The sequence below is a fragment of the Cnephaeus nilssonii genome, assembly GCF_951640355.1.
Source record: "Cnephaeus nilssonii genome assembly, chromosome: 11".
NCBI classification, from domain to species: domain Eukaryota; kingdom Metazoa; phylum Chordata; class Mammalia; order Chiroptera; family Vespertilionidae; genus Cnephaeus; species Cnephaeus nilssonii.
In genome coordinates this window covers 83675214-83693864 of record NC_137082.1, presented here as the reverse complement: position 1 = coordinate 83693864, position 18651 = coordinate 83675214, and the positions used below count along the sequence as shown (strand labels likewise).

General features: G+C 42.2%; 1 protein-coding gene across 2 annotated transcripts in view; it reads left to right on the top strand.

Moving 5' to 3' along the window:
- DYM (dymeclin) overlaps window positions 1–18651 on the top strand; it is a 238356-nt gene that overhangs the window by 200360 nt on the left and 19345 nt on the right. For both annotated transcript variants that reach the window (XM_079784585.1, XM_079784586.1), the window contains one exon: window positions 584–697. In XM_079784585.1, coding sequence (XP_079640711.1) covers window positions 584–697 — 114 coding nt within the window. The remainder of the gene's footprint in view (window positions 1–583; window positions 698–18651) is intronic.

The window sequence follows — 18651 nt, the reverse complement described above, 5'->3', positions numbered from 1 at the left end:
CAAATATTAAGGGACAGTATTATGTCCAGAATGTCGCTGCTTAGTTCAGGCTGTGCTGTGACATGAGCAGAAGTAATTATAGCTTGCTGTTGATTATCCCTGGTGATCAGGATATGAGTGTTGTGGGAAAATTAAATGTATAAAGACTACCCAAAACATCATTTTAGCCATTATCTTCACATTTCTTTCTTATTTCGCTTTTTTTTTTTTTTAGAGTTACTATGAAGCCTCAGTATTAACAGGTTTTAAGCTTTAGCTTTCTTTCTCTACCTTCTGATAGGTGCTGCTCTCCAACTTAGATATAAACGCAAGGTGAGGCAGCACAAGAAAGAGCAGATTCAGGAGCCTGCTTAACTCGCAGAATGGATAGCGAGCCCTGAACATTCAGGGGCTGACTGTGACTCAGACATCAAACTCTATGGAGAGGATGCAGTTAGGAGGGCTAGTGAGGAAAGCCAGGTCACTGTAAGACGTGTAGTTATGATAGTTTGGTGACCATATGAGAAAGGCACTGTATGAAAAGACCATCTGAAAATATGTCTCCCACATCTACTTGTTTAAAAAACTCCATTCTGCATTCCAGGTGATCACCTTCTTCAGCTCCAGGTTGCTACAGGCTGGAGCTGAGCTCTCGGTGGAACGGGTCCTGGAAATCATCAAGCAAGGAATTGTTGCTCTGCCCAAAGACAGGCTGAAGGTAGGACTGGCAAATGAACACACACTGCTCTCTCCCTTAGTGTCTGAGCAGCCTCCATTCAGAATCAGATCACGTACCCAGTACTTGCACTAGAAAAGGCTTCCTAAATATCACCGCTCTACTGTACACTGAGACACAGACGGTGATGAAGAAGGGTTCTCACTTTTCCCAAAGTAGCAAAAGAAGGACTGATATCTTCATCCCATTGCATATAGTGTGAGTAATTTACATAAAGGAGCACCTTATTATTTTAACCCAGTGAAATAAATTCATTCTTCTAAGTATCATCAAGGGTTGATGGGAAGGTGAAGGTGGTGATGATGACATTTGCAACAATGGCTAACACTTGCCTGGTGTTTACTCAATGTGGGGTGGGGTTTTAAGTGTCTTACATAGATTAACTTATTCGATCCTCACAACAACCCTTTAAGGTAGTGGGGGTCGGTACCATTATCCTCATTTTTCAGCTGAGCAGACTAATGCACTGAGAAGGTAAGTAACTTACCCAAGTCATAAAACTAGAAAATTATGAAACTGATTCATTTCTAGTCTGGCTCCTGCTCATAATCACCACACTCTTTGCTCTGTGCTTGGGTTTATCTATGGAAAGAGGAGCTTTTTATGAAAGACGTAGGGAACATTGTATTTTAAGAAGACATCTACATTGTGTGTTAGCTATGTTTCTGAAGAGATTCATGATGTAAATGCATACTTCAAGACTAATTTTCTCAGGAAAAAAGGTAAAGGGCATGGTTTGGGGGGATGCATGAATGTACGGCATCGTACCATATTTTTCCTTTACTATATTTTAATTTTTTCCTACATTACCTTCTAAGTGTTTTAAGTACTCGGTCTTAAGTTAACAGCACAGTGCATCATAGTGGATGTTTGGCCTCTTCATAGTGTTTTACCACAACTAGCTCTTCCATAGTCACTGTTGGGGGCTGTGTTTTCTGCACCATCACTAAACCACTGCTTAGTGAGGGCTTGAGAGATACTGTTGTAGGATGTGAAAATAGTTTCAGTTATAATAACAGAGTGTGTGAGACAACAGCACGTTAGTCTCATAGCCACTCGTGTGTGCGCACAGTGCTGAGCAATGGCGGCTATTTCTGTTTATCAGCAAAAATGGCACCACCATGTGGCAATAGCCTAATAGCTAATTACAGTTCACCTGACACTCCGGCTTTGACTGTACTCCTGACATTCTTTTATTATTATTATTATTATTATTATTATTATTATTATTATTACTAGAGGCCCATTGCAGGAAGATTCCTGCAAGAACAGGGCTTCCGGCGGGCTTCCCTCCCGCCACCCCACCTCTCCCGCCCCCCCGCGCTTTCCCTGCCGTCTCTGCCCCCCACCCCCCCACCCCACGCTTTCCCTCCCGCAGCCGCCCCCCCCCGTGCTTTCCCTTCCGCTGACGCCCCGCACTTTTCCGCCGCCGCCGCCGCCAGCCCCGCCCGCGCTTTCCCTCCCGCAGCCTCCTTGCTTTCTGCTTTCCCTCCCTCTTCCTTCTATGCTGTCTTCAGTCTTCACTCCTCCCTCCCTCAGCGTACGCAAATTAACCGCCATCTTTGTTGGGTTAATTTGTATACTCGCTCTGATTGACTGTGGGTGTAGCGAAGGTACGGTCAATTAGCATTTTTCTCTTTTATTAGTGTAGATGATGATGATGATGATTTAAAGTATTACATGTCTCCTTTTTCCCTGATTGACACCCCTGCCCCGCCACTCCTGCCCCCTAGGACGAGCCCCCACCGCCCCAGTGTCTGTGTCCATTGGTTATGCTAATATGCATGCATATAAGTCCTTTGGTTGATCTCTTACTGCCTTCTCTCAGTGTTTCTTAGTCTCTGGATCTATTTTTCTTCATCAGTTTATGTTGTTCATTATATCTGACATATGAGTGAGATCATGTGATATTTATCTTTCTCCAGTTGGCTTATTTTGCTTAGCATAAGGCTCTCTAGTTCCATCCATACTGTTGCAAATGGTAAAAGTTCCTTTTTTTTATAGTAGTATAGTATTCCATTTTGTAGATGTACCACAGTTTTTTAATCCACCCATCTGCTGATGGGCACTTAGGCTGTTTCCAAATCTTAGCTATTGTAAATTGTGCTGCTATGAACATAGGGGTGCATATGTCCTTTCTGATTGGGATATAGTCCCAGAAGTGGGATAACTGGGTCAAATAGGAGTTCCATTTTTAATTTTTTGAGAAAACGCCATACTGTTTTCCACAGTGGCTGCACCAGTCTGCATTCCCACCAGCAGTGCACGAGGGTTCCTTTTTCTCCGCATCCTCACCAGCACTTGTCGTTTGTTGATTTGTTGATAATAGCCATTCTGACAGGTGTGAGATGGTACCTAACATTCTTTAAATGTGTAGGGAATTCATACTTCCATTCTTACATTAAGTTTTTATTGGGGTGGGAGGTTGCACTATTTCAGATTTATGTAACTGGACCATATGAAGCCGTATAAAAATCCATGAAGATTGGAGTGGCTGCTCACAGGAAGTGATGGGTCTTGGTGTCTAAACTAAGTCAAGAAGTAGAACTGTCATGAGGCTGTAAGAAGGGATCACACGGAGGAGCCCAGGAAAGGGATTTAATGAGATCAAAGAACCAGCACAGTGGAAGTAATGGAGATTGTGATTCAAGGGCGGTGTATTTCAACTGAAGATGTCAAAAGCGGGGCAGATGGTGGTGATCACATGGTCTGGGTTTGGCCATGAGTGGGGGCACTGAAGTGATGTGGATGTGAGTGCAAGTCAGTGTGGCTGAGCCCGTTAGTGAGCTGGAAGCCAGGGATGGGTCATTCCATTCCCATGGGCATCATAGTCTCTTAGGATGAGAAGCCATGCGGTGGAGGAAGATGGGGAGCCAAATGCTCCAGTCAATGGGAGAGCAGCCTGGAAGTCAGTAGGCGGCAGCTACACGGAGAGAAGAAGCCGGTACCAGCCTCAGATGGGCAGAGCTTTTTGCTTGATCGTAGAGGATAAGAGGATCGACAGCCAAGGAACAGAGAATGAGCAGCCTCTATTTCCAAAGCATCCAGAGGAATCGGAGTCCTGAGGGCAGAGCCAGATTTCAGTTACCGAAGGAAGGAAGGAGGATTCAGTGCGGGGACTGAGAATGGATGGATACTTAACCATGAAATAGGGGTCCAAAAAGGCTTTGTGGGACGTGGGAAGAAGTGAAGAACAGGAGTTTGGACAAGGGGAGAGAAAGCACAAAGCAGGATGGGGAGAAGCCCTGGGCGGGTGGCTCGGTTGAAGCATCATCCCATCGACAAAAAGTTGTGGATTCCATTCCCAGTCAGGGCACACAACTAAGTTCAATCCCTGGTTGGGGCAGCACATATGGGAGGCAACCAATCAACGTTTCTCTCCTTCTCTCTCAAAATTCATTTAAAAAAAACCATATCTTTAGGTGAGGAATTTTTTTTTAAGTACAGGCTGACTGGAGGAAGGGGCCTAGGTTTGAGCCATGGACCAGTGCTGATGAGGACATGATGTACATTTACATGTGAGCTTGCCACAGTACATCTTTAGCAAGCACCGGCTCTGTGATGACCATTGTCTCAGTGCTTGGGCCTCTTGGTGACCAAAGATTTGCTGCCCCATGGGGCTCACTGTCCAGCAGGAGAAGACAGACAATGAACATGAGCATAATGTAATGACAAAACCATCGATTGTACTAGAACTCCATAAGTGCTCTGGAAAATAAAAGAGCTGGGGAAGGGGGCTTGGGAGTATTGGTGAGGGTGCAGTGGAAGAGAGTTGTAGAATTACAAAGAATGGTCTGGGCAACATTTAGCAAAGATAAAAAGGAGGTGAGCGAGTTAAACATGCTGATTCATACCGAGTCACAAGCAGTAAGAACAGCCATTGAAAAGGTCCAAACCAGGAGAATGCCAGGCATGTTGAAGAAGTAACAAGGAGACCAGAGTGGCTAGAGCTGCATGAATGCGGGGAGTAGTAGGAGGTGAACAGATAATGGGGGAAAGGAGGTGCAGTGACATGGGGAACCAGTGCAAGATTTTGAGAAGAGAAGTGGCATGATGTGGTTTCTATTTTAATAGTATTGCTCTGACTGCTATGTTGAGACCAGACATGGGAGACAATGAAAGCAGAGAGACCAGTGAGAAGATTATTGCTTGACTTGGATCCTAGCAGTAAGATTGAAGTGCCAATAGAATTGGTCCAAGAAATCATCTGAATTGTCTGGCAGGCAGAGGAGGGCACGTAGGCCTTCTACGAGACAGCTACACCATCTTCGTTGATTACAAAAGTTCCAGGGAGTCCTGGCCAGGGTGGCTTAGTTGGTTGAGTGCTGTCCCTTGCACCGAGAGAGGTCGCTGGTTTGATTCCTGGTCAGGGCACATGACCAAGTTGCAGGCTCACTCCCCAGTAGGGAGCATGCAGGAGGCAACCAATCGATGTTTCTCTCAAAAATCAATAGAAACATTTTTTTAAAAAATGAAAGCTCCAGGGCATGGTAGCTAGAACATGGTTCTGACAGACTGGCTAACGAATTGGTCTGCAAGTGTTGGAAGAGTTGTTTTTGGAAGTGGATTTGTACTTGATCTGTGTGGGTCTCAAAGACAACTTTCAGATATTGGTTGGCCCAGTCTGTCATGGTTAGAAGTCTGACTCTGCTTTGCTAAATAGTGTGCAGCTTAACACACTTGGCGTATACATGCTACTAATGTGTGGAAGCTGTCTGTACTAGACAATTCAGTGCAAACTTTCAGATGCCACACCTCGAGACAATCTGGAAAACTATCAGAGAATCACCAAAATTGTATAGGGACACAGGAAGTGGTTAGAGGACCTCATATTGTTATTATTAGCTTTAAGAAGACAAGACTCAAGCAGAAGGGGCTTGTGTTCAAGTACTGGAAGAGTTGTTTATGAAAGCAGATTTGGACTTGTTCCTTGTGGTCTCAGGAATAGGATCAGTGGGTAGAAGCTACATACAGGGACTTGCATTTCAGTTCCATATAAGGAAGAACTTTCTAGCAGATGGAATTATGTAGAGATGGAAGGGGCAACTTTTGGGAAGTGATGTATTCATTCTCACTGCATGGAGCTGTTAGGGGAATAGGCTAATGGCCACTTGGCAGGGATGCTCTTAACTATTGGTACTAGCTGGCTAGAGTGGTGAATGGAGTAAGATTCCAGGGCCGAGTTCAGGTGCAGTAGAAAGAGTGTTGAGTTACGTTGGCCACAAGAGCAAAAAGTAAGGAGCACGTGTGTGATTACTTATCATTCCAATGGTAAAGACTCAAATATTGGTTGGGAAATCCAACTATGTGACTTTTAAAAACCTTTCCATTTCTAAGAGTGTAATTCTGTTTGTACATATGCAAAATTATTGTTCTCCACAAAGCACGAAACTGCATAAATTTTCGTAGCAGTTTTCTCTCTCAGGAGATGCAAGAAACAATATAAGGAAAAATTATTAATCTGAGGGCATCTTTTAAATGTTTATTTTTAATTATAGTTGATGGGGATATCTTTTATGAGAAAGAGTTCATTTATGACAAAGGGGTCACCTTTCAGTTCCTAATAGCAGGCAGCATAGTCAGATATGTACATAAAGAAGAAACATAAAATGCTAAAAGTTGGGATATGGTGCATAAGAAAAATATGATTTAGGAGCTGGACCATCTGTTGTCACCTCTGTATCACCATCACCCTCTTCTCCAGTCTCTTCTGCATCACAGAGAAGAAGCCAGAATGCATTTCCCAAAATCCTCCTTGCTTTGTAGTTCTGAGTTAGAGTCTGACAAAGAAAGTCACGCGGGTGAGATTTTTGGAAGGTTGACGAGAAGAGGCCATTTTTCTCCAGAGGCAGATCCTGCTGTCGCCTGGCTCGGTGCTGTAGGTGGCAGAGGTCGCTGAGGGCTCCCCAGAGGTGTTGAGGTTTGCAGCAACTTGCAGTGAGCTCTTGAGATCCATCCTCCAATGCTGTAGACTTCGTTCCGTTGCAGCTTCCCTGATCTTTGCCTACCTATTCTTTCCTGCAGTTGCGTAAACCTCTATTTTCCATGAAAATCCTTTATACTTCAGTTATAGAGAGTACCATATTTTTCTGTGTGTAAGACGCTATTTTTTTCCTAAAATCGTTAGACTGAAAATCAAGGGGTATCATATATGGAAGTCAGCCGAGGAGGGAGCCACGCGGGTGTGTAGCTGCCCATGCCTTGTCAAACAGGCTTCCTCCAATCATGAGCCTTATTGTTATTGATGTCAGCTGCTGCCATAATTGGAGGTGGAGGTGGAGAGTGCCAGATGCAACAGGGACCGGAGCGTTCTGAGCCCATAAAGATGTCAAAAAATAAAAAGATAAATATTGGTAAGCGATTGTCTTACTCTGCAAAATTCAAACTGAATGTAATCAGCTATGCAAAAGAGCATGGAAATAGAGCTGCAGAGAGACAATTTGGACCTCCTCCCACTGAGTGTATGATCAGACAGTGGAGAAAACAGGAAGAACAACTTCTTGAGATGCAAAAAGGAAGACGATTTTAAGAGGAAAACCAGCAAAATGTTTAAACTATTGATTTCTTACTTTTTTGGGTTGGAAAAGTGGTAGGTGCCTTATACATGGGGGCATTTTATACACGGAAAAATACGGTAGCTTCTGTTTTCCCTACCAAACCTGTCAGGGAAATTAAAACCCTCATTTCAAACAGAAAGCACATTGTTGAAAGGACTGGGGAGCCAAAGCTCAGGGAAAGCCACTGTGGCTCTCAGGAAACAGATGTGGCAGGAGTGCCATCAGTGGTGACTTGGCCTGCCTGCACCTCCACGTGGGGCCTGCAGGAAGATTGCTGGGAGCCAGGGTAAGACTTTACTTCTGCTGAAGCCTGTTAGCTTGCCCACCACTGTTACCAGAGCACAGTCACTCTGTTTCTCTTCTGCCTTCCAACTACTCTCAGGTTCCTCACATTGCCACAGTCTAACCCAAGTCTTACTGGAGACAGTCTAGGAAATGTAGTTTTCAGGCTCTCAGCCCCCGAATGCTTGAGTTGCAAACAATGCAGCATAAGATCAAAAGAAACTGATGAAGCAGTATGAAAAGTCAACTACTTTAAGGATTATACTGTAAGAGAGAAACTAAGCATTTCATTTTATACCATAGGACAATGGGTAGAAAACGGAACCAAGACAGATACAATTTCAACCTAAGGGAATGCTTTCTGACAATTAAAGTTATTTAGCGGTTCAGAAGTGGCTTCATAAAATAGTCAAGTAGTCACAATAAAGTCTGTATGGTAAATGTAAGAAGGCACCGATTGCCCTATCCAGTTTGGCTCAATGGATAAAGCGTCGGCCTGCAGACAGAAGGGTCCCAGGTTTGATTCCAGTCAAGGTCACGACGTGCCTGGGTTGCAGGCTCAATCCCCAGTAGCGGGTGTGCATGAGGCAGCCAATCAATGATTCTCTCTCATCACTGATGTTTCCATCTCTCTCTCCTTCTCTCTTCCTTTCTCTGAAATCAATAGAAATAATTAAAAAAAAAAAAAAAAGAAGAGCACCAATGGTAAGGGGTCTCAATCCATAACATTGGGAAAAAAGTTGAAAGAATCCTATCTAATAAAAGAGTAATATGCAAATTTACTGTACATCCACTACACCCATAAGCCACGCCCACCAGCCAATCAGGAGCAAGTATGCAAATTAGCCCAACCAAGATGGCTGCAGCCACGGAGCGAGCAGGAGGCTTGGGTTTCCCTGGTAATGGAAGAAGCCAAGCTTTCCGCACACCATAGCCGGCCCTCGGCCTCCACTCATAGTAGTTGCTCAATACTGCGGTTCCTCCCTGGCTGGCCAACTTCCCGCATCCCTCCCCAGCCCCGATTGTGCACCCTTGGGGTCCCTCGGCTTGGCCTATGCCCTCTCACAATCCGGGACCTCTGGAGGGATGTTGGAGAGCCGGTTTTGGCCCGATCCCGCAGGCCAGGCCAAGGGACCCCACTGGTTTATGAATTTGTGCACCAGGCCTCTAGTTTATTATAAAATATTAAACAGGATGATCCCAAAGATTTCTTGCAATTCTTGAGTCTGGAATTCTATCTTCTAACATTTCATGAAGAATTTTTTCAGAGCAGTGTTCTAGTAACATCCTCTTCCTATTAAAAAATATTTAGAGGTCAGTGCCCTGTTGCTACTAGATACAGTCTGGAATCCTTGAATGGGATTCTAGACCTTCCACAGGCTAATTCCAACTTGCTGTTACCGTCTTTTTCTCTCTCACTCCCCTTTTTCCGCCCAGGGCTCCAGCAGCCAGAACTATTTGTGCCTTTTGCATCTTCCTTCCTGCATTTTTGGAATTGCTTACATAATTCTCTCTTCCCAATATATTAATCCCAATCCTTTGCTTTTTGCTTATTTAAATCCTCAGCAGTCATTAAAGGCCTTGATGAATTTAACAACTTTTAAACCTTTCCTTTTACTCGTCAACCTGCATATGCCTTCCTCCTCTAAATACCCATAGCATTTTATATTTACATTTTGACTATATATATATATATTCTATCCTTTCTGCTGTGTATGTAGTTGTCAACTATTTTCTCTCTCCCATCCATCTATAACTTCCTTGAGATTAGGGGTCCTGTACATAGTAGTTGCTCAATACTGTAATGAGAAGCCTGGCTGGTGTGGTTCAGTGGTTGAGCATCGACATATGAACCAGGAGGTCATGGTTTGATTCCTGGTCAGGGCCCATGCCCAGGTTGCAATTTTGATCCCCATTAGGGGGCATGCAGGAGGCAGCCGATCAATGATTCTCTCTCATCATTGATGTTTCTATTCCTCTCTCCCTCTCCCTTCCTCTCTCTGAAATCAATAAAAACATTTATTTTTTTAAAAATTCTGTTGAGGCCAAGGTCATGGATTAAACCCCTATGTAGTCCAATTAATTTTGTTCTGAAACATAGAAGGAACTGTACCCTGGCTCCAGCTTATTATCTCACACTGTGGTTGCAAGAGGGACTGATGATGGAGAATGGAGAACTTAGCTAAAAAAAAAAGAGGGCGGAAGGGGGCCTGGTCGTTTTGGCTCGGTTGGTTGGAGTCATCCTTGCACCAAAGGGTCGTGTTTTCAATTCTTGGGGAGGGCACATACCCAAGTTGCAGGTTTGATCCTTGGTTGGGGCACGTACAGGAGGAAATCGATCGATCTTTCTATCATCGGTGTTTCTTCTCTCCCTCTCCCTTCCTCTCTCTCTAAAAAAAAAATCAATAAAACATATCGCGGGGTGAATATTAAAAGAAGGGGGCATCTCCAGTAATAGAAAATAAACTAAAATTTTATTTATTCACAAATAGTGAATCATCCTCAGTTGGTTTAAATGATAGAACATTATTACCACAGATGTTACTAGAGAAAAAAGGCTGTTTATAATCAAGCCTATCTCAATTATTTTAATCATCTTTTTGGATTGAGTGTTTATAATAAAATGAATAACTTAAAACCTCTAGAGTTTAATTCACAGAATACTGCTGCATCTAAAGTTGATTGAAGATTCAAACTGTGTTGAATAATATTTGTATTACACCACATAATAGCACATTATAGTCTGGGCTGCTTACTAATATCTACTAATAAAATAATTATTGGGTATGTAATAATAGCTTTGAATGCAAGATTAATGTAAAAGGATGTTTCACATTGGAAATGCTGTTTTAGTAAGCTCTTTATGAAAGTGTGGAATAGTGTGTACTTATTAACTTGTTCTTTCTTAAAATATAAATTAAACATTAAGATTATTCAGAGTTCTTTCCAACCACCTTTTGGGTTGTTAAGAGGGGCACAATTCCCCCCCTTACCTGTGGGAAGTTAACCAGCAATGTCAACTGAAAAAGATGATTCAAGAGTTTTTGAAGTTTCTTTTGTATCATAGAACTAAAGCCAAATTTGTACTAGAATTATTATTCCAATTTTGGGCAAGTAAACTTTAAGATATAGAAGCCCATGGCATAGTAATTGACTTTCAACAAAATAAAATACTTTTCAATCAAATGTTATTTGACATAGCCTTCTAAAATATTTGTGTAATATCCTGTGTGGGAATATACACTCTGGATAAATCTGTCTATATAGTTAAACAACTTGGCTGTTCAGAGTAAATAGTATTAATGTCATTCTAAACATCCTCTTCTTACTGGTATTGCGTGAAGTCTGGGAAAGGCATACCAGGTAGTTAGTTTTCTTGGACCATCGTGCATAAACAGACACACAAAGAACAGACCCTGAGATCCTAAGTTGCTTGTTTCTCCTGCAGGGTCTGGAAGGAAATAAATAAAGTTAGTGTGTCCCCCGGGAGCTGAGTTAGAAGCCACAGCTCAGAGCGCTCACTGTCTGCGTCCACAGCAGGGCGCGTCTCTGGTGCCCGGTTCGCTCACTAGTGAGCAACTTGAACGTTAGGAAGGAACTCTCCAGGTCTGCGCAGGTTCTCACACCACGATCAGGCCACCTCCGACTCGATTATGTGAAGTTTCCAGGTTCCCTCTTTTCTTCAGTTTAATAAATTATCTGTAATTGGAGGATTAAGAATTTTACCATATCTAGTATTTAAAAATTGGGTCATGTTTTTCGGGGATTAACCAGAAGATAACCCCTCTTTTACTGTAACTAGGAAACTATGCAATAAATAATTGACATTAACTGATTTGATCCCCAGTCGGGATGTACTTCTCTCCTCTCCTCTCTCTCTTCCTTTCTTCCCCTCCCTCCCTCTCTCTCTAAGACCAATAAAAAGAAACATATCCTCAGGTGAAGATTAAAAAACAGTCGCATCTGCTTTTCAGCCTGACTCTAACATCTTGCCCTGGGCCAGGCCCTCTGCTAGTGATGAGGGTTCCCATTTAGTCTTCCCAACAACCAGAGGAGGCCTAAGGAGAACTCCCATCTGCACGTGAGGAAACAGGCTAAAGAGAATTTAAATGCTTGTCCAAGATTGTTTCAGGTCATCTTATCTTTGAGCCGTAAACTTCAGCCAGCCCTTCTTTCAAATCATACATTTTTGTCTCCTCCAAACTCACAAATCTATTTGACTATTAGATCAATTTGTTTAACCCAAAGTATTCATTAGTTAAACCTAATTAAATTAGACCTAATTAATTAGACCTAATTAAATTGTTGATTTTGACAGTAGTTGTATGTAGTGTTGGGGGGTAATCTTTTGCGGGGGCCTGATGCGGCGGGGGCCAAACATGGCGGGGATCTCCCTTTTCCGCGTCCCGCGCGGAAAGAGAGATGAACGAACCGGTTCTAAGTGGAGGTGGCCAGGGATTGAGAAATAATAGAAATAAAGAAAACAAGACACAGAAATAGATTCATGAAGCTGGGGCTGGGTGGGACGCCATCTTTCCTCTCTGATGGAGAGGCAGCATGACGACGACGCTGAGCCACCCAGCAGGTTTATTTTATATCCCAAAAATCCAGGAAGTAACACCAAAACTTAGGATCAAAGGAGCTTATTTGCATTCTTAACTAGGCCCTAGCATTACTGGATTTACATATCTAGTCCCGCCCCTGCTGACACCTGGGCTGCTATGAAGTCAGAACTGATTAACATGTCCAGCCTCATTGGGGAAGCATGTTCCCAGGGCGTGACTCGGCCTACTGCCTGAGTTCAGCTGATGATAATTCAGGAAATGCCCAGGTGCCTCCCAGGCGGCCCTCTACAATCTTTGAAATGTTTGGACACTTATGCCTATTGCTGGTTTATGGAGTGCTCAGACACTCCTAGGTTTTTCTCATCCATAATAATGGAATTGCACTAAACATGCTATATTTATTTTTAGGATAGCCATTCTTGATAAACAATCTAACATGGTATTTGTTATAATGTCTTACATTATTTTTGTTTAAATAAACATATGGTAGATTTGTAAGCAGTTTATAGGATATGTTTTTTCTTTCTTGCAATGATGAGAAGTTGATTAAACCTAATATTTACTTTGTGATCCCAGAATATAAAAATTTAGTCTTTATTATTACATCTTGGATAGTCATGAAAACTAAACTAAAACACTTAATTGAAAAGGTATAAAAATTGGAGGCGCAGGGGGTTGTAGCAGAACGATTTTTGCCCAGTTCTCCAAACCATGGTTTCCAATGACTAAGGGAATGGCAAGTTGCAAGGGCAGTTCTGTAAAATGTTGATACGTTTCCATTGAAAAGGAAATATTAATCTGTGTGATTTTTATCTTTAAATCTCTACTAGTTTTGACAGAATTATTTTATTTGGCTTGGTCAGAAATTTGTGATTCACAAACTAATGTTTCCTAAGAAGACAATCTACTATGGTGGTTAAAAAATTCATCTGTCCCCATCTTGACTCTTCTATTAACTTTGACCTATGGAAGTTACTGAGGTTGTTTCATTGCTTTTATAGTTACTGTCCAGGTCATATGCTACAGTCCTTTCAAAATATTTTGTAATGAAATTTATGCCAGAAAATTAATAGCTCCCAAATAGTTACAGAATTATTTCTCTTTAATGGTGATAAGTAAAGAATTAATTATTTCTGATAAAAAGAAAGAATAAAAAGATAAAAATTATTTTTTAAATGACTAACAAATTATAATAATTTATTCTGTGGGTTCTGCATATTTTATTAGTACTCTCAAGTCAGTTTTTCTACATAGAATTTTTTAAGTAAAAGAATAAGAAAATAATTGTGTGTGGTTCTCGTGATTTTTGAAAGGATGTTCTTAATTGAGCATACATCCCAAAGTTTCTGACAACTTTTAAGGCAATATAAGTTTGTTTAAAGAAACCAAAGTCTGTTTCTTAAACACTAATACAATTTCTTACACATAGCAAAATTGGGGAACAAAACTGCTTTTCTTATGATGGCTGTCATTTCTGAGGCAAGTTGGAAGGGACAGTGGTTGGCGCATAGATAATCACACCGAGGATGCTGGGAAGCCTCTGGTCATGCCAGTTAAAATTTCTCTGTACTCCTGCATGTGTTGGTTTTAGAGGACTCGAGGCCTGGGAAGCCTAGCGTCATTCAGTGAAGAAGGTGAATGCTGTTAATGCTTACCCGTGAGTTTGAGATAATTGATTAGCTAATGTAACAGTGTTGTTTTTCCAGCATTCAGCACAGCCAGGTTCTTTACAGGGTTCTTGCCTGGGAGCTCTGAGGCCAGTAGGAAGTATCAGGACACTGCACACTAGTTGCTAGGAACCTAATCCATTTTTGAAAATTTAAAAATAATGATACAGTCTTTAATTAAGCACAGCTTAAAATATGAATTGAACAGCTATTTCAGGGGATTTCCTGACCTCTGCCTGATACAGTGCCAGTTACTTGAAGATCACTACCAGTATGCCCTTCTTAAGAAAAGCACAGTATACAAAACCCCAACATTAAGAAAGAATTGATTACAGGCTCATCATTTATGTCCAGAAAGGATCTTTGCTCATCAAAAAGATTTTTACATACTGGGCCAGCGTGGCTAAGTTGTTGAGCATCGACCCATAAACCAGGAAGTCATGGATTCGATTCCTAGTCAGGGCACATGCCCGGGTTTGGGGTTTGATCGCCAATAAGGGGCCTGCAGGAGGCAACCTGTCAATGATTCTCATCATTGATGTTTCTATCCCTCTCTCCCCCTCCCTTCCTCTCTCTGAAATCAATAAAAACATTTTAAAAAGAAAAATATTTTTACATGCTCTTTTAAACAGAAATGATTCTCTTACATTTTAAATAGAAAACCATTTTTTAAGAGCACTTAAAGTCAACTTTTCTTTGGCACCAGGTAAGTGTGTTATTGCTCATTAGTCTTGCAGTGAGATTGGAAGGAACATATTTTATATTCATTTTCAGACGTATATTGAGTCACAAGAACAATACCTTGCTCATGGTCATGCATCATGTCTAGAAGGTAGTCAAGGTTCCATCTACTAATAAACCACCCCTTTTTTTTCACTTTGTGAATTGTGAGCAATATATGAAAATGACTACATAAACTATAGCTGTATACATTAAAGAATAATTATAAAGTTAGTAGCCACGCAGTCACCAATCAGATCAAGAAATGGAATATTGCCAATAGCCCAGAAGTCCCCAGAAATAAACACTGTCCTGACTTTGGCGATGACAGTCTTATTCTTCATAATTTTACCATCTGTGTGTATATTCCCAAACAATATGGTTTTCTGTTTTTTACCTTTTTATAAATGGAATCATGCAGGGGTTTGTTTGTTTTTTTGCTCAACATTGTTAATGAGAAACGTTTATGTTGTGAGACAAAGTGTCTTCCTTTCCACTAAAGTATTGGTATTATATCAATTAGTATTACACGTCCACGGTTCATCCTTTCTGCTATTGGTAGAAATTCAGAGTATTTCCAATTTTAAGCTACTAAACAAAAGTTCCCATGCTATATTGTATATAAACATGTACATATATATTTTAACCTTTTTCATTTGGTTTTAAGTTCTTGCTGTATTTTCTGTGTTTACATCCCCTCCCCATAGCATCCTATATAATAAAAGCCTGATATGCTAAATGTCCAGTTGTCCGTTCAGCCAATCAAAGTGTATGCTAATGATATGCTAAGGCTGCTCAACTGCTTGCACTGTCAGGGGGCAGACAGTCGACCGGTCAACCAGTTGCTGGTCAACCAGTGGGCAGACAGTTGACCGGTCGACCAGTTACTATGATGTGCACTGACCACCAGGGGGCAGATGCTCCGACTGGTAGGTTAGCTTGCTGCTGGGGTCCAGCCGATCGAGACTGAGTGAGACAGGCTGGACACACCTTGGAGCCCTCCTGCAGTCCCTCCCTGGCTGGCCAACCTCCCGCATCCCTCCCCGGCCCCAGTCGTGCACTGGTGGGGTCCCATGGCCTGGCCTGCTCCCTCTCACAATTCAGGACCTCTCGGGGGATGTTGGAGAGCTGGTTTTGGCCTGATCCCACAGGCCAAGCCGAGGGACCCCACTGGTGCATGAATTCATGCACTGGGCATCTAGTCTAGCATAATACTCAGCCTTGCACAGAATAGCTACTCATTAAATATTATTGAATGAATTAATACAGCATGGTTGAAAATCATCTTGAGAATACCTGCTTCTAGATATCATGGATTAAGACCCTCCCTACCAGATGACACTCCCTGCAGAAATAACTATAAAGCCTGGACAGATAATGCCAACACATCTGTGTTTAAGGTACTGGAAAGTGAATAGAAGCAAACAGACTACAGCAGGGAGTTCATGTTCATGTAGAGGAGGGAGATAGGAAGTTATATAAGTAATTTCCATGTCCATGCCTCTTAGCTTGGGGCTAAGCACAGTCTTGACTGCGGGGTGATGAGGAGCTCACATGGAAAAGCTTCGTTTTTCTGGCCTGGGGAATCCTCCAAGTAAAGCTGGGAACGCCTGAGTGTGAAGAGAATAGAGGAATCCCAGAAGGGAAGAGCCAGAGGGGAATCCCCAACTGTGTGTCTGCGTCTGAGTGACCCCCGGACCACACATGGGAAACAGCAGCTCAGCCAAAGACCCAAAGTCTGAGCTAAGACCAGACCTGCCACCCTGTCGATGAAGAGGGGACAGAGGCAGGAAGCTCTGGGGGAGAGTGTACTTTCGCTGGGAGGATGGGAGGTGGCAGACGTACCTCCTGTTCCTGAGGTTTTAGCTTGGGGCTGATTGCAGTCCATGGCACACACAGCAGAGATGGGGCACGAGGGGAACCAGAAAAGATAAGCTGAGAACCCACGAACTCTGAAAATAGTGCAAGAATCTCAGAAGAGAAAGAGAGAAGGGATCCCTAAACTCTGTCTACCCGCACCTCTGACTAAACCTTCCCCACACATCTGTAGACTACACTTTAAGCAGCCCAGCTATAGACAGGAGATCCGAACAGAGATGGGCGCTGCTACACAAAATAAGAGTCTGCAGTTCAAGCCCAGACAAGAATCTCCACAACTTAATATTATTCCGGATGCAATCCAAAATTTCCCGACATCCAAGGCACCAAGAAAATGGAACACGTTCTCTACATAAAAGAAAATCAATTGAGTTCAACCCCAAGATGAACCAGATGTTGGAACTAAAAGACAAGGATCTTAAAGCAGTTACTTTAACTTTCCTCGGTGTTTTCATGGCATGAAAAATGTTTTCAATGCATGAAAAGCTCAGCAGAGAAACAAGAAGTCTCAGCCGAGAAATAGGAACCATAAAAAGAACCAAATGGAAAAAAGACAGGAATTTGCAGATATGAGATGCTAACACCAAGCTCAATAAACACAAAGAATCCCACGTCAAGGCACACCATTGTCTAAAGTGTTGAAAGCTAGTGATAAAGGCCATGAGAAAAACAGCATAGTACATACAGGAGAACAACAATCCAGTTAACATATCACTTCTTATTAGATACCAGGAGTCTTGAACAAAATCTTTAAAGTGCAAAAGAAAAACACTTGACAACCCAGAACTCTGTATCCAATGAAAAGATTATTCAAGAATGAAAATGAGCCCTGGCCGGTGTTCTCAGTGGTTAGAGTGTCAGCCTGCTAACCGAAGGGTCGTGGGTTTGATTCCTGGTGAAGGGCACATACCTGAGTTGCAGGTTCAATCCCTGGCCCTAGTCAGGGCATGTGCAGGAGGCAATCAATTGGTGTGTCTCTCTCACATCAATGTTTCTCTCTCCTCTCTGTTCTCTCTCCCTCTTGCCCCCTTCCACTCTCTCCAAACAATCAATGGAAAAAAATATCCTGAGGTAAGGATTTACAAACAAAAAAAAGAATAATGAAAACGTAATAAAGATGTTATCAAGTAAAGGAAACTAAAAAAATTTGTTGCCCGCTCACTTGTAGTATAAAAAATGCTAAGGAAGTTCTTTGGACTGATGTGAATGATACCAGATGGAAACTGTGATTCCCTGCTCCCCCAAAAATGAATATTTACCAGAAGTTGGTAAATACCAGCTGTAGTGTAAAGGATAGGACAGGATGGATGATGTGGTCCTGTGTAATGTTCAATATTTTACATGAAGTAGTAAATTATTTTCTTTAAATTGACAGTAAAAAGTTAAAGATGTATAATCTCTACGGCAGACACTATAAAAATAATTTTGAAATAAATAGCTAAAAATCCAACAGAAAAATTAAAATATATACAAATCTAAAAATATTCAAATTACACACATTCTCCCCCAATTCAGGAAAAGAGGAACAAAGAAATGAAACACAGAAGATTCAATCCTATATAATAAAAGCCTAATATGCTAAGTGTCTGGTGACCAGTTGACCATTCAACCAATCAAAGCATAATATGCTAATGATATGCTAAGGCCACTCAACCGATCACTATGACGTGCACTAACCACCAGGGGGCAGACAGTTGACCGGTCAACCAGTCGCTATGACATGCACTGACCACTAGGGGGCAGACGCTCTGACCAGTAGGTTAGCTTCCTGCTGGGGTCCAGCTGATTGGGACTGAGTGAGAAGGGCCAGACACACCCTGGAGCCCTCCCGCAGTCCCTCCTGCAGTCCCTCCCCAGCCCCTGGCCCCAGTCCGCCCCCGATCAGGACTTGGCAAGATGGCCCTGATTGGCCTTGATCACCGGCCAGGCAGAGGGACCCTACCCATGCATGAATTTCATGCACTGGGCCTCTAGTTAGAAAAAACAACAACATGGTAGACCCAAACCTGACCATACCAATAATTAAATGTTAATGCACTAAACACTCAGATTCGTCTCTTAGCATTTGGTAGAACAACTAGACAAAAAGGAATTGGGCAAAGACATAGGAGATCTGAAAAATACTTGATTGATATTCATTGAACATTTCACCTAAAAATGGCAGTGTTCACGTTCTTTTTGAATGCACGTGACACATTTATCAAGGTAGACTATCCTCCTGTGCCATTAGAACAAGTCTCAATAATTTTAAAAGCAGTAGACTCATT